At 49.3% G+C, this 16,293-nt stretch overlaps 1 protein-coding gene across 2 annotated transcripts in view; it reads left to right on the top strand.

Moving 5' to 3' along the window:
• Nucleotides 1-16,293, top strand: part of cd99 (CD99 molecule) — a 52,903-nt gene that overhangs the window by 28,035 nt on the left and 8,575 nt on the right. For both annotated transcript variants that reach the window (XM_078402048.1, XM_078402047.1), the window contains exons 3-9: nucleotides 3,435-3,464; nucleotides 4,767-4,823; nucleotides 8,314-8,352; nucleotides 9,435-9,488; nucleotides 12,640-12,714; nucleotides 15,708-15,734; nucleotides 16,042-16,065. In XM_078402048.1, coding sequence (XP_078258174.1) covers nucleotides 3,435-3,464; nucleotides 4,767-4,823; nucleotides 8,314-8,352; nucleotides 9,435-9,488; nucleotides 12,640-12,714; nucleotides 15,708-15,734; nucleotides 16,042-16,065 — 306 coding nt within the window. The remainder of the gene's footprint in view (nucleotides 1-3,434; nucleotides 3,465-4,766; nucleotides 4,824-8,313; nucleotides 8,353-9,434; nucleotides 9,489-12,639; nucleotides 12,715-15,707; nucleotides 15,735-16,041; nucleotides 16,066-16,293) is intronic.

The raw sequence follows: 16,293 nt of genomic DNA, 5'->3' as shown, positions 1-16,293 counted from the left end.
CAGTGCACAGACCCGGGTTCGATTCTGACGACGGGTGCTGTCTGTACGGAGTTTGTACCTTCTCCCCGTGGCCTGCGTGGGTTTTCTCAGAGATCTTCGGTTTCCTCCCACACTCCAAACGCGTACAGGTTTGTAGACTAATTGGCTTGGTATCTTGTAAAATCGTCTCTAGTGTGTGTAGAGTAGTGATAATGTGTGAGGATCGCTGGTCGGTACGGTCTTGGTGGGTTGAAGGGCCTGTTTCCGCGCTGTATCTCCAAACCAAACAAAATTGCAGATGCTTGTTTGCACCGAAGATAGGAACAAAATCAAATCAAATCAAATTGCTTTTATTGTCATTCAAAAATAGATTTGAACAAAATTGTCGTTACCATGCAGTCACAAACAATAAAAAGCACATGACACACAACGACATGAGTTTAACACAGACAACCATCACAGTGATTCCTCCAGGCACACCCTCACTGTGATGGAAGGCAAAGAAAAGTCTTGCCTCCTCCTCCGTTCCACTCCCGCGGTCAGGCAGTCAAACTGCTGCCTCGCCTCGAGGCGATCGAGGCTCACCGACTCCCGAAGCCCCCGCCGGGCGATGGAAGGTCCCAGGCCAAGCCGAGCAGGCCGATGAAGGTCCTGAGCCCCCACCAGGCGATGGAAGGTCCCAGGCCGAGCCACGCAGGACGATGAAGGTCCTGCGAACGGGTCGATCGAGCCTCGCGGTTCGGGGCGGTCGAAGCAGCTACGGCTGGAGCTCCCGAAAGCCGGTCGCCAGCCAGGGACCTGCAAACTCCCGATGTTGCGATCCACAGGGCCCGCGGCCGAAGCCTCCGAGATGGTAAGTCCAGGCCCAGCGTCCGTAGCCTTCAAGGTCGATCCCAGCTGGAGGCCGCGAACACCACAGCTAGGCCGTTGCGCGAATGGAGATACGACATGGAAAAAGGTCGCATCCCCGTTGAGGAAGAGATTTAAAACAAAAGGTTTCCCCCACCCGCCCCCCCCACATATACACGGCTAGAAATAGATCATTACATTACATACATTTAAAAGATCACAATACACGAAGAAAGATAAAGACAGACAGACTGCCGGTGAGCCACAGCCGCAAGGCGCAGCCACTTCCGGAAGCGATGGAGTATCTCAACGGAACAGGCAGCATCTCTGGAGAGAAGGAATGGGTGACGTTTCAGGTCGAGACCCTTCTTCAGACTGGATCTTCAGCCACCCATTCCTTCTCTCCAGCGATGCTGCCTGTCCTGCTGAGTTATTCCAGCGTTTTGCGTCATATTTACTAACACCTGGTCTGTGGCCTTCAGTGCCTTGCTGCCTCACAGCGCCAGGGATCCGGGTTCAATCCTGACTACAGGCACTGTTTGTATGGAGTTTTGTACGGGAACTCCGTTTTTGGCTAATTGGCTTCTGTAAGATTGGCCCTAGCGTGTATGGTAGAACAAATGCACAGGCGATCGCTGGTCAGCACAGACTCGATGGGATGAAGGGCCTGTTTCCATGCTGTATTTCTAAAAAAGAAATACAGTGTTGAAAGAGGCCCTTCGGCCCACCGAGTCCGTGCCGACCAGCCGATCACCTCGTACACTGGCACTATGCTGCGCACTTGGGACAAATTACAATTTTACCGAAGCCAATTAAGCAACAAACCTGTAAGTTTTTGTGACGTGGGAGGAAACCAGAGCACCTGGGGAAACCCACGTGGTCACGGAGAATGTACAAGCCAAAGGTACTAGAGGAACAAGATAGACCCACTCGGCCCCAAAAATCGTATTACGTGATGGCGCCATTTTAGAATACAGAATAGCTTTATTGTCATTTGTTTTACCGAACAAAATTAATTTGCCAGCAGTCACAGAGCAAAAAAACAAAGAACACTAGACACACAACCCCCAGTAAACAGAAACTTGCAGAAACATTTAAAAAGAAAAAAAACAAAAATCTGTGAATTGACAGATGAGATATATTCTGCATTTTAATGGTATCATCACACATACTGTTCCCCCGAAACACTGATTACACTGCGAGAGGCATAGCGAACGGCGGGTTTTGCCTACTAAAATGGCTCCTTTGCGTACTACACTTCAGTATACACGATTTCAACGGAGTGGTCCACCTTGTTCCTCTGGTATCTTTGGTACAAACTCCATACCAAGAGCACCCGTGGTCAGGATGGAATCTGAGTCTCTGGCGCTGTGATCCAGCAACTCTACCACTGCACCACCAGCCTGAGCCTAAACAAAACTAAGCTAAATTCTTATCACGTTTAGTCTGACTTCCAGAGTACATGTGATGGAAGAACTTGTACAAACCTGTGCGTTAATATGTGCATGCTATTGATTAACTTGGAAACATATTTAGTTGCGTTTAGTTTATCATCACGAGAACCGAGGTACAGTGAAAAGCTTTCGTTGCAGGTACAGCAGGCAGTGAAGAAAGCCAATGGAATGTTGGCCTTCATAACAAGAGGAATTGAGTATAAGAGCAAAGAGGTCCTTCTGCAGTTGTACAGGGCCCTAGTGAGACCGCACCTGGAGTACTGTGTGCAGTTTTGGTCTCCAAATTTGAGGAAGGATACTCTTGCTATTGAGGGCGTGCAGCGTAGGTTTACTAGGTTAATTCCCGGAATGGCGGGACTGTCATATGTTGAAAGACTGGAGCGACTAGGCTTGTATCCACTGGAATTTAGAAGGATGAGAGGAGATCTTATCGAAACGTATAAGATTATTAAGGGGTTGGACACGTTAGAGGCAGGAAACATGTTTCCAATGTTGGTGGAGTCCAGAACAAGGGGCCACAGTTTAAGAATAAGGGGTAGGCCATTTAGAACTGAGATGAGGAAAAACTTTTTCAGCCAGAGAGTTGTGAATCTGTGGAATTTTCTGCCTCAAAAGGCAGTGGAGGCCAATTCTCTGAATGCATTCAAGAGCGAGCTAGATAGAGCTCTTAAGGACAGCGGAGTCAGGGGGTATGGGGAGAAGGCAGGAACGGGGTACTGATTGAGAATGATCAGCCATGATCACATTGAATGGCGGTGCTGGCTCGAAGGGCCGAATGGCCTCCTCCTGCACCTATTGTCTATTGTCTATAACACATGATTACAATCGAGCCATCCACAGTATACAGATATCTGCACATGATAAAGGGAATAACGTGAATACCGTAGGTAGACACAAAATGCTGTAGTAACTCAGGGGGTCAGGCAGCATCTCGGGAGAGAAGGAACGGGTGACATTTGGGGTCGAGACCCTTCCGAAACATCACCCATTCCTTCTCTCCCGAGATGCTGCCTGACCCACTGAGTTACTCCAGCATTTTGTGTCGACCTTCGATTTAAACCGGCATCTGCAGTTTTTTTTCCCTAAACGTGAATACCGTATTGGACATGTTTACATTCCCATTTTAATTGCAGTTTACTTTCTCTCTTCCAGCCGTAAAACCCCCTGCATTGCCCGATATACGTAAGTATTTGTGTCTGTTGCATGGTAACAATTAAAAAATGCCACCTAGTTATTTGGAAAAGCTTTCTGTTTGGTTTCGGTTCAGATAGGATCCCAAGCTTTGAAAGAATCTTTTGTGGTTGGCCACACGTCAACAGGCCCTTTGGCGCCCACCGATCAAGATGCCCCATCTACGCTAGTCCCATTTGCCTGCGTTTGGCCAATATGGTCATGGAAACATAGAAAATAGGTGCAGGAGGAGGCCATTCGGCCCTTGAGCCAGCACCACCATTCCTTGTGATCATGGCTGATCGTCCGCAATCAGTAACCCGTGCCTGCCTTCTCCCCATATCCCTTGATTCCGCTAGCCCCCTAGAGCTCTAACTCTCTCTTAAATCCATCCAGTGATTTGGCCCCCACTGCCCTCTGTGGCAGAGAATTCCACAAATTCACAACTCTGGGTGAAAAGGTTCCTTCTCACCTCAGTTTTAAATGACCTCCCCTTTATTCTAAGACTGTGGCCCCTGGTTCTGGACTCGCCCAACATTAGGAACATTTTTCCTGCATCTAGCTTGTCCAGTCCTTTTATAATTTTATACGTCTCTATAAGATCCCCTCTCATCCTTCTAAACTCCAGTGAATACAAGCCTAGTCTTTTCAATCTTTCCTTATGTGACAGTCCCGCCATCCCGGGGATCAATCTCGTGAACCTACGCTGCACTGCCTCAATTACAAGGATGTCCATCCTCGAACTAGGAGACCAAAATTGTACACAATACTCCAGATGTGGTCTTACCGGGGCCCTGTACAACTGCAGAAGAACCTCTTTACTCCTATACTGAAATCCTCTCGTTATGAAGGCCAACATTCCATTAGCTTCCATCCTGTCGTTCCGCGAACCGTCGACCCTCACCATCTTCAGCATTTGTTTAGTTTAGTTTAGTTTAGAGATACAGCGCGGAAACAGGCCCTTCGGCCCACCGAGTCCGCGCCGCCGCCCAGCGATCCCCGCACATTAACACTACCCTGCACACACTGGGGACGATTTACATTTATACCAAGCCAATTAACCCACGAACCTGTGCCTCTTTGGAGCGTGGGAGGAAACCGAAGGTGTCGGAGAAAACCCACGGGGAGAACGTGCAAACTCTGTCCAGACAAGCGCCCCTAGTTGGGATCGAACCCGGGTCTCTGGTGCTGGAAGGCAGCAACTCTACCGCTGCGCCCACCGCGCTGGCTCCTGTGTCTTTTGACAGCGTTGGTCAGACGGCCTTTCAGCATGCACGGTAATCTTCATGTGTTCCTCTCTTGTTCTGTGTGTAGCTTTAGATTTCGGGGATCCCAAGGACCCATCAAAACCAAAGAAGGCAAATGATGATGGTAAGTTGCACTTGGTCGACAATCTGCATCATCAATTCAGTTCAGCTTAGTTGATAGTCACGTTTGCCGCGGCACAGTGAAAAGCTTTTGTTGCGTGCTAACCGGTCAGCGGAAAGACAATGCATGATTACAATCGAGTCTTTTACATTGTATAGATACACTTGGCCAAGTGGACCCGTTGGGCCCAAACCTCTCCTGCATTGGTGCAGCACCCTCTCCTCCACCCCCCACCTCCCCTCTTCCCCTTCTCCCTCCTTCCCCCTCCCTCCAACCCCCCCTCCCCTTCCCCTACCCCCTTTCCCCTACCCCCCACTCCATTCCCCTACCCCCCACTCCATTCCCCTACCCCCCACTCCATTCCCCTACCCCCCACTCCATTCCCCTACCCCCCACTCCATTCCCCTACCCCCCACTCCATTCCCCTACCCCCCACTCCATTCCCCTACCTCCCACTCCATCCCCCTCAAACCCCCCTTATCCTCCCCCCTCCCTCCCTCCCTTGGAGATAGATTTAAACTTTTAAAATGTGAATAACTTAAAAAATATAACACCGATTTCAATGAAACTTCTTCCATTATCACCAAAGGGATGACGGTGAGTCAGGTGGGCCTAAAATTGTTGTACTATTGTGTACCGTTTTAGCTGTAGCTCAGGAACAAACAAACAAACAAGAGTTTTAGTATATAGAAGATGATGAGGGATCTTCCATCTACACCTAGACTCGTACAGCAGGGAAACAGGCCTCTTGCCCGGCCCAAGTTGTCCATGCCAGCCAAGGTGCCCCATCTACACCAGTCCACCCTGTCCGCGCTTGGCCCATATCCTTCTGTACTTGTTAAAGACCTTTCGTGCCATAACCGGTACGGGTTAGTACGGGTGTCAGGGGTTATGGGGAGAAGGCAGGAGAATGGGGTTAGGAGGGAGAGATAGATCAGCCATGATTGAATGGTGGAGTAGACTTGATGGGCCGAATGGCCTAATTCTGCTCCAATAACATGTGATGAGCGATTGACGGCACTGGGCCTGTACTCGCTGGAGTTTGGAAGAATGAGGGCTGGCCTCGTGTACAGAATAGTGAAAGGCCTGGATAGAGTGGATGTGGAGAGGATGTTTCCACTAGTGGCAGAGTCCAGGACTAGAGATCACAGCCTCAGAATTAAAAGACGTTCTTTTAGGAAGATGAGAATGAATTTCTTCAGTCAGAGGATGGTGAATCAGTGGAATTCTTTGCCACAGAAGGCGGTGGAGGCCAAGTCAGTGGATATTTTTAAGGTAGAGATAGAGAGATTCTTGATTAGTGTCGGTGTCAGAGGTTATGGGGAGAAGGCAGGAGAATGGGGTTAGGAGGGAGAGATAGATCAGCCGTGATTGAATGACGGAGTAGACTTGATGGGCGGATTGGCCTAATTCTGCTCCTATCACTTATGATGTTATGAAAACTTGTGAAAACCCTATGAACAGTACTACACAAGAACAGGCCATTCGGCCCACAAAATCTCTGCCACACCTGATGCCAAGACTAACTCTTGGCTGCCTGTACCTCGTCCATATCATTGGGCGGCACGGCGGCGCAGCGGTAGAGTTGCTGCCTTACAGCGAATGCAGCGCCGGAGACTCGGGTTCGATCCCGAATACGGGCGCCGTCTGTACGGAGTTTGTACGTTCTCCCCGTGACCTGCGTGGGTTTTCTCCGAGATCTTTGGTTTTCTCCCACACTCCAAAGACGTACAGGTATGTAGGTTAATTGGCTGGGCAAATGTGTGTTAAAAAAAATAAAATTGTCCCTAGTGTGTGTAGGATAGTGTTAGTGTGCGGGGATCGCTGGGCGGCGCGGACCCGGTGGGCCGAAGGGCCTGTTTCCGCGCTGTATCTCTAACTCTAAAAATCAAATTCCTTGCATATCCATGTGCCCATCCAAAAGTCTCTTAAATTCCACACTGGCATCTGCCTCCACCACCATCCCTTGGTGGCAGCTGAGGTTTAAAGACAGACTTTCCCCCACACATCTCCTTTAAACTTTCCCCATCTGGTTTTTGAAGCCCATGCCCTTTGGTTTGTTAACTTTCAGAACGAACCCTTGAGACAAATCGAGCAACTCTGGAGACTCATGTCCTCGGGCAGTTGCCGCCTGACACTAAGCAGACTCTGCTTTTCGTACTACCCCTTATCTCCACCTCGCATAGTCAGTGAGCGGTGAAGATAAAGGAATTCCTGTTTACCATGCTGTACTCCAGCGTGCCACAAATGCTGTGACCAGTTCTGTTTCACCAGATATGTACTATGCTAAATTATTGCTTCCCCCCACCCCCTCCCCACCCCATCTTGTAGGTTGTGTGTCGGTTGCTAGGGAGTATCCAGGCATGATCTTATTTGAAGATAAGACACAAAGTGCTGGAGCAAAGATACTAGAGGAACAGGATAGACCACTCGACCCCAAAAAACCGTAGTACGTCTCGGCGCCATTTTAGGAGGCGTTCCCAAATGTTATAGTCCTGGTTTAGTTTATTGCCAAATGTACCGAGGTACAGTGAAAAGCTTTTGTCGCGTCACGGTGGCGCAGCGGTAGAGTCAGCGGAAAGACAACACATGATTACAATCGAGCCATTCGCAGTGTACAGATACACAATAAAAGGATCAATGCTTAGTGCAAGGTAAAGTCCGATTAAAGATAGTCCGAGGGTTTCCCACGTTGTAGATGGTAGGTCATAGAAACATAGAAAATAGGTGCAGGAGTAGGCCATTCGGCCCTTCGAGCCTGCACCACCATTCATTATGATCATGGCTGATCATCCAACTCAGTATCCCGTACCTGCCTTCTCTCCATACCCCCTGATCCCTTTAGCCACAAGGGCCACATCTAACTCCCTCTTAAATATAGCCAATGAACTGGCCTCAACTACCTTCTGTGGCAGAGAATTCCACAGATTCACCACTCAAATGTGTGAAAAAAAACGTTCTCAGCTCGGTCCTAAAAGACTTCCCCCTTATCCTTAAACTGTGACCACTTGTTCTGGACTTCCCCAACATCGGGAACAATCTTCCTGCATCCAGCCAATCTTCCCAACCCCTTAAGAATTTTGTAAGTTTCTATAAGATCCCCCCTCAATCTTCTAATGGGAGAGGGGTGAAGAGGGAGTGGCCTGGGGTGAGACTGGTCCTTGATTATGCTGCCGGCCTTGAGGTGCAGGCGGGGTCAATGGGAGGGAGGTTGGTTTGTGCGGTTGTCTGGGCTTCGTCCACGATCCTCTTGCGTGGCGACGCTGTTCCCAAACCGCGCCGTGGGGTACACCCCGATAAAAGGCTCGCTTTCGGCGCATCTTTAGGCACTGGTGAGAGTTGTTTGGAGGGCCGGTGAGACAATAGACAATAGGTGCAGGAGGAGGCCATTCGCCCCTTCGAGCCAGCACCGCCATTCAATGTGATCATGGCTGAGGATTGTCATCAAATGTCGCTGCCCGCTTAATTCACCCGCTCTCCCTCTCTCTTTCAGATGACGGGTTTGATTTGGGCGATGCCGTCAATGGTGAAGGTAGGTGCAGCGGTTTCAAATGGACTTGTGCAAATTGTTGGGGGGGTTTTTAAACGTTTTTTAGTAGATACAGTGAACCCTCGTCTTAATAACGGAGCAGAATCGGAGAGAGGGGGGGGAGAACTTCCAGAGATGCTGCCTGTCCCACTGAGTTACTCCGGCATTTTGTGTCCATCTTCTTTGTAACGGAGGCGTGGGTCTTTGCCGTTGCCTTCTCCCGGCTAACAGTCAGCTATTCCACATTCCCCTTGATCTCCACTCCCTTTGCCCTTCTTTCACACCGTACAGTTCCTTATCTCTGTATCTCCCTCTCCCCCTGACATCAGTCTGAAGAAGGGCCCCGACCTGAAACGTCACCCATTCCTTCTCTCCAGTGATGCCGACTGACCCGCTGAGTTACTCCAGCGTTGTGTGCCTGTCTTCTTGACAACGGATATTGGTAATGGTGGACAGACCTACCGACGTTACCCCCGGCTCACACTGCCTCTCCTTGCCCCTTGCAGCTGCCCATGCCACCCCTTGCCCGCACCACCTCCCTTGCCCATTACCGCCCCAGCTCCCCATGCCACCATTTGTCCAGCCTGCCTCCTTGCTCCTTGCAGCTGCCCATGCCATCCCTGGCCCACACCACCTCCCTTGCCCCTTACCGCCCTGATTGACCATGGCACACTGTGCCCATACCGCCACCCTTGCCCCTGATGGCTGCCCATGCCATCCCTGGCCCACACCACCTCCCTTGCCCATTACCACCCTGATCGACCATGCCACACCTTGCCCGTACCACCACACTTGCCCCTTGCAGCTGCCGATGCCATCCCTGGCCCACACCACCACCCTTGCCCCTTACTGCCCTGATTCCCCACTCCACCCCTGGCCCTCTTCCAGTCCAGACCTACTGGCACCACCACCGACCCTATGCCTGCTCTCCAGCGGGCCGCGACTGTCGACCGTCGATCCTCGCCTCTCCCCCCGGCCGCCAGCAGTCCGGGACCGCCAACACGCCCAGATGCCGCAAGAGGACAAATTAATCCGCACTTGAATGGAGTTCAAATCATTAAACTACAGTCTTGTTTCGCCAACAGACAAATACACTCCAACAAAGGCACCTTCTAAGCCAGGAAGCAGGGGTGGTTCAGGTAAAGGCCCATGTGTTTTTAAAAACTTTGTTAATCTTTTACTGAGTTGAATATCTGCTGAAACTTTAGTTTATAGACAATAGACAATAGGTGCAGGAGTAGGCCATTCGGCCCTTCGAGCCAGCACCGCCATTCAATGTGATCATGGCTGATCATTCTCAATCAGTACCCCGTTCCTGCCTTCTCCCCATACCCCCTGACTTCGCTATCCTTAAGAGCTCTATCTAACTCTCTCTTGAATGCATTCAGAGACTTGGCCTCCACTGCCCTCTGACGCAGAGAATTCCACAGATTCACAACTCTCTGAGTCCGTAGCGACCATTGTTTCCCCCACACTGCAACCACCATACACACAGTTTGAGGAAGGATATTCTTGCTGTTGAGGGCGTGCAGCGTAGGTTTACTAGGTTCATTCCCGGAATGGCGGGACTGTCATATGTTGAAAGACTGGAGCGACTAGGCTTGTATACACTGGAATTTAGAAGGATGAGAGGGGATCTTATCGAAACGTATAAGATTATTAAGGGGTTGGACACGTTAGAGGCAGGAAACATGCTCCCAATGTTGGGGGAGTCCAGAACCAGGGGCCACAGTTTAAGAATAAGGGGTAGGCCATTTAGAACGGAGAGGAGGAAAAACCTTTTCAGTCAGAGAGTTGTGAATCTGTGGAATTCTCTGCCTCAGAAGGCAGTGGAGGCCAATTCTCTGAATGCGTTCAAGAGAGAGCTAGATAGAGCTCTTAAGGATAGCGGAGTCAGGGGGTATGGGGAGAAGGCAGGAACGGGGTACTGATTGTGAATATTCAGCCATGATCACATTGAATGGCAGTGCTGGCTCGAAGGGCTGAATCCTGCACCTATTGTCTATTGCCATATTGAGTGGTCAAGAAAGTGGGATAACATAGAACTAGCGTGAATGGGTGATCGATGGTCAGTGTGGAATCAGTGGGGCACAGGACTTGTTTCCATGCTGTCTCCCTAAATTAAATTAGACAATTTCTAAACGTAAAAGATTTACGAGGATGTTGCCAGGACTAGAAGGTCTGAGCTACAGGGAGAGGTTGAGCAGGCTGGGACTCTATTCCTAGGAGCACAGGAGGATGAGGGGTGATCTTATAGAGGTGTATAAAATCATGAGAGGAATAGATCGGGTAAGTGCACAGAGTCTCTAGGCCAGAGTATGGGAAATCGAGGACCAGAGGACATAGGTTTAAGGTGAAGAGGAAAAGATTTAACAGGAATCCGAGGGGTATCGTTTTCACACAAAGGGTGGTGGGTGTATGGAACGAGCTGCCAGAGGAGGTGGTTGAGGCTGGGACTATCCCAGCGTTTAAGAAACAGTTAGGTACATGGATAGGACAGGTTTGGAGGGATAAGGGCCAAATGCAGGCAGGTGTGACTAGTGTAGCTGGGACATGTTGGCCGGTGCGGGCAAGTTGGTCCGAAGGGCCTGTTTCCACACTGTATCATTCTCTGACACTTCCCAAAAAATGGCCAAATGATGCTACCAATTCGAATAACACAAGTTTAAAACACTGCTTAAGATTGCTGTGCAATTCAATAAAACCATGATTGTTTTTTTACATCAGCATTGGATTCAAGTCTAGTTCCCTTCCTTGCCTTTTCCCCAGTTATTTTAACGTACACCTCCTGTTCAAGGGGTACATCTACCCCTTATTAAATCCTTTGCTTCCACCGCCATTTTGACGATCAATGTTCCGAAGACTCGTGATCCTCGTGAGAGAAAAATAGTCCTACCCCCAATCCAAAAATGGACAGCTCCCTTTCTCATCCCATAAGAGGAAACATCCTCTCCGCATTTAGTTAGTTTATTGTCACGTGCACCGAGGTACAGTGAAAAGCTTTTGCTGCGTACTAACTAGTCAGCGGAAAGACTATCTTTGATGACAATCTAGCCAAACGCAGTGTACAGATACAGGAGAAAGGGGATAATGTTTAGTGCACGGTAAAGTCCGATCAAAGATAGTCTGAGAGACTCCGATGGGGTAGATGGGAGGTCAGGACCACTCTCTACTTGGCGATAGGATGGTTCGGTTGCCTGATAACAGTTGGGAAGAAACTGTCCCTGAATCTGGGGGTGTGCGCTTTGACACTTCTGTACCTCTTGCCTGATGGGAGAGGGGAGAAGAGGGAGTGACCGGGGTGAGACTGGTCCTTGATTATGCTGCTGGCCTTGCTGAGGCAGCGTGAGGCGTAGATGGAGTCAATGGAAGGGAGGTTGGTTTGTGCGATGGTCTGGGCTGTGTCCGCAATCCTCTGCGATTTCTTGCGGTCTTGGACGGAGCTGTGCTGTGATGCATCCCGACAAAATGCTTTCTATGACCATCCTGACCTGATGCAGGATCTCTGGGTTGAGTGGCTGTTAGATTTTTAGTTTAGTTTAGAGATATTCGGCTTATACTCGCTGGAATTTAGAAGATTGAGGGGGGATCTTGTAGAAACTTACAAAATTCTTAAGGGGTTGGACAGGCTAGATGCAGGAAGATTGTTCCCGATGTTGGGGAAGTCCAGAACAAGGGGTCACAGTTTAAGGATAAGGGGGAAGTCTTTTAGGACCGAGATGAGAACGTTTTTTTTCACACAGAGAGTGGTGAATCTGTGGAACTGAGGCCAGTTCATTGGCTATATTTAAGAGGGAGTTAGATGTGGCCCTTGTGGCTAAAGGGATCAGGGGGTATGGAGAGAAGGCAGGTACGGGATACTGAGTTGGATGATCAGCCATGATCATATTGAATGGCGGTGCAGGCTCGAAGGGCCGAATGGCCTACTCCTGCACTTATTTTCTATGTTTCTATACGGCACGGAAACAGGCCCTTCGGCCCACCGGGTCCGTGCCGACCAGCGATCCCCGCGCACCAGGGACAATTTACAATGACACCAAGCCGATTAGCCAACAAACCTGTACGCCTTTGGAGTGTGGGAGGAAACCGGAGTACCCGGAGAGAACCCACGCGGGTCACGATGGAGAACGAACAAACTCCGTACAGGCAGCACCCGTAGTGAGGATCGGACCTGGGTCTCCGGCGCTGGGAGGCAGCAACTCTACCGCCGTGTTATTCTTCAGGAGAAGCACTTTCATCCTCAGTCGCATTCTTGCGCCCTCTTCACCCGCCGCCTTTTTAATTTTGCAGGGAAGGACTTTGGAGACAGCGATCTCGCGGATGCAGCCGGTGGTGACTACAATCCCGACAAGACCAATACCAAAGGTGACTACGTCCGTCTCCCAGGGCCACAGTTTAAGAATAAGGGGTGGGCCATTTAGAACGGAGATGAGGAAAAACTTTTTCAGTCAGAGAGTTGTGAATCTGTGGAATTCTCTGCCTCAGAAGGCAGTGGAGGCCAATTCTCTGAATGCATTCAAGAGAGAGCTAGATAGAGCTCTTAAGGATAGCGGAGTCAGGGGGGTATGGGGAGAAGGCAGGAACGGGGTACTGATTGAGAATGGTCAGCCATGATCACATTGAATGGCTCGAAGGGCCGAATGGCCTCCTCCTGCACCTATTGTCTATTGTCCCTCTGGCTGTGGCTGGCTCGACTTTTGCGAGGTTTCCATTTTATATCTTGGCAGCTGATGTGTGAGTGGAAAATATCCCCCCGGAGATAAGCGGGAAGTGTTAGGGAATGCCATTGGTCAAAAATATGTCCTGCCATTCCTTGAATTGTGAAAGGGGAGGTGTCCCTGCAGAACATTAATGGGAGACAGACACAAAATGCCGGAGTAACTCAGCGGGGCAGGCAGCATCTCTGGAGAGAAGGAATGGGTGACGATTCGGGTCGAGACCCTTCCTCAGACTGGATCTGGATGACATCCATATGATGTTGATGTAGAGAGATAAAGAACAATGAATGAAAGATTTGCAAAAAAGTAACGATGATAAAGGAAACAGGCCATTGTTATCTGTTTGTACGGTGAAGACAAGAAGCTGGTGCGACTTGGGTGGGGGAGGGATAGAGAGAGAGAGAGAGGGAATGCCGGGGTTGCTTGAAGTGAGAGAAATCAATATTCATACCACTGGGCTGTAAGCTGCCCAAGCGAAATATGAGGTGCTGTTCCTCCAATTTGTGTTTAGCCTCACTCTGACAATGGAGGAGACCGAGGACAGAAAGGTCAGTGTGGGAATGGGAAGGAGAATTAAAGTGTTTAGCGACCGGGAGATCAGGTGGGTTCAGGCGGGCTGCATCCCAGGGTACTTAAAGAGGTGGCTCTAGAAATGGTGGACGCATTGGTGATCATTTTCCAATGTTCTATAGATTCAGGATCAGTTCCTGTGGATTGGAGGGTAGCTAATATTATCCCACTTTTTAAGAAAGGAGGGAGAGAGAAAACAGGAAATTATACACCAGTTATTCTGACATCGGTGGTGGGGAAGATACTGGAGTCAATTATAAAAGACGAAATAGCGGAACATTTGGATAGCAGTAACAGGATCGTTCTGAGTCAGCATGGATTTACGAAGGGGAAATCATGCTTGACTAATCTTCTGGAATTTTTTTAGGATGTAACTAGGAAAATGGACAGGGGAGAGCCGTTGGATGTGGTGTACCTTGACTATCAGAAAGCCTTCAACAAGGTCCCACATAGGAGATTAGTGGGCAAAATTAGAGCACATGTTATTGGGGGTAAGTCACTGACATGGGTAGAAAATTGGTTGGCAGACAGAAAGCAAAGAGTGGGGATAAATGGGTCCCTTTCAGAATGGCAGGCAGTGACTAGTGGGGTACCGCAAGGCTCGGTGCTGGGACCGCAGCTATTTACAATATACATCAATGACTTGGATGAAGGGATTAAAAGTAACACTAGCAAATTTGCAGATGACACAAAGCTGGGTGGCAGTGTGAACTGTGAGGAAGATGCTATGAGGTTGCAGGGTGACTTGGACAGGTTGTGTGAGTGGGCGGATGCATGGCAGATACAGTTTAATGTGGATAAGTGTGAGGTTATCCACTTTGGTGGTAAGAATAGGAAGGCAGATTATTATCTGAATGGTGTCAAGTTAGGAAAAGGGGACGTACAACGAGATCTGGGTGTCCTAGTGCATCAGTCACAGAAAGGAAGCATGCAGGTACAGCAGGCAGTGAAGAATGCCAATGGAATGTTGGCCTTCATAACAAGAGGAGTTGAGTATAGGAGCAAAGAGGTCCTTCTGCAGTTGTACAGGGCCTTGGTGATACCGCACCTGGAGTACTGTGTGCAGTTTTGGTCTCCAAATTTGAGGAAGGATATTCTTGCTATTGAGGGCGTGCAGCGTAGGTTTACTCGGTTAATTGCGGGACTGTCGTATGTTGAAAGACTGGATCGACTAGGCTTGTATACACTGGAATTTAGAAGGATGAGAGGGGATCTTATTGAAACATATAAGATTATTAAGGGGTTGGACACGTTAGAGGCAGGAAACATGTTCCCAATGTTGGGGGAGTCCAGAACCATGGGCCACAGTTTAAGAATAAGGGGTAGGCCATTTAGAACGGAGATGAGGAAAAACTTTTTCAGTCAGAGAGTTGTAAATCTGTGGAATTCTCTGCCTCAGAAGGCGGTGGAGGCCAATTCTCTGAGTGCTTTCAAGAGAGCTAGATAGAACTCTTAAGGATAGCGGAGTCAGGGGGTACGGGGAGAAGGCAGGAACAGGGTACTGATTGGGAATGATCAATAGACAATAGGTGCAGGTGGAGGCCATTCGGCCCTTCGAGCCAGCACCGCCATTCAATGTAATCATGGCTGATCATTCTCAATCAGTGCCCCGTTCCAATTATTAGCCATGATCACATTGAATGGTGGTGCTGGCTCAGGCCGAATGGCCTACTCCTGCACCTATTGTCTATTATCTATTGTCTCTTGCTCCAGAGTAGGTGAATTGAGGACCAGAGAACCTAGGTTTAAGGTGAAGGGGAAAAGATTTAATAGGAAGCTGAGGGCGGTGGGTGTATGGAGCAAGCTGCCGGAGGAGGTAGTTGAGGCAGGGTCTATCCCAATGTTTAAGAAACAGTTAGACAGGCACATGGATAGGACAGGTTTGGAGGGATATGGACCAAATGCGGGCAGGTGGGACTGGTGTAGCTGGGACATGTTGGCCGGTGTGGGCATTTTGGGCCGAATGGCCTGTTTCCACGCTGTATCGCTCTCTGACTCTCTGCCTAACTGGAATAAGTAACATTGGGTCATGTCTCTTGTTAAGACTGGGTTTTATTTCTTTTTATATAGGGCGTGCAGCTGCGGGCCCTTCTGGAGGTATGTTCCGACTTGGATCAACTGCTTACAATTTGACTGTGCAAACTGTATTTGCCTCTTGCATGGTTTTGATTACTGAAATTGCAAGCATTTTCTTCCCACTCCTTTCCTTTTTTTTCATTTGGGCATTGTTCTAAGTGGGTAGGTAAAACTATTCCACTAATTCTGTCAAGCACACGATGAACTTTAATATGCATGCTTCCCAACTCCAGGGACCCCGGCTTCGATCCTGACCTCCGCGCCGTCTGTATGGAGTTTGCGCGTTCTCCCCTGATAATCTAACTCTCATTTTTATTTTCGTTTCCAGACAACACGCAGGAAACCGAGAAAGGTATGGCCCCCACCCTAACTTTGTGTATATGCATTGGCTGTGAGAAGGAATGGGCGACGTTTCGGGTCCTGTGAGTCAGGGGAGAGGGAGACACGCAGATGTAGAAGGGTGATCAGAGAGCATGTGAGGTGTGAAAAGGACAGATCAAAGCACACGATGACCAAGGAAACGTAGAACGGTTCATTGTTGGCGGAGGGCAAGGTGACAGTCTAATGGGTCAGGCACGAT

Source organism: Rhinoraja longicauda, chromosome 7 (genome assembly GCF_053455715.1).
Source record: "Rhinoraja longicauda isolate Sanriku21f chromosome 7, sRhiLon1.1, whole genome shotgun sequence".
Taxonomy (NCBI): Eukaryota; Metazoa; Chordata; class Chondrichthyes; order Rajiformes; family Arhynchobatidae; genus Rhinoraja; species Rhinoraja longicauda.
The sequence above is the reverse complement of the archived record's forward strand: the minus strand, read 5'-3'. Positions and strand labels throughout refer to the sequence as shown.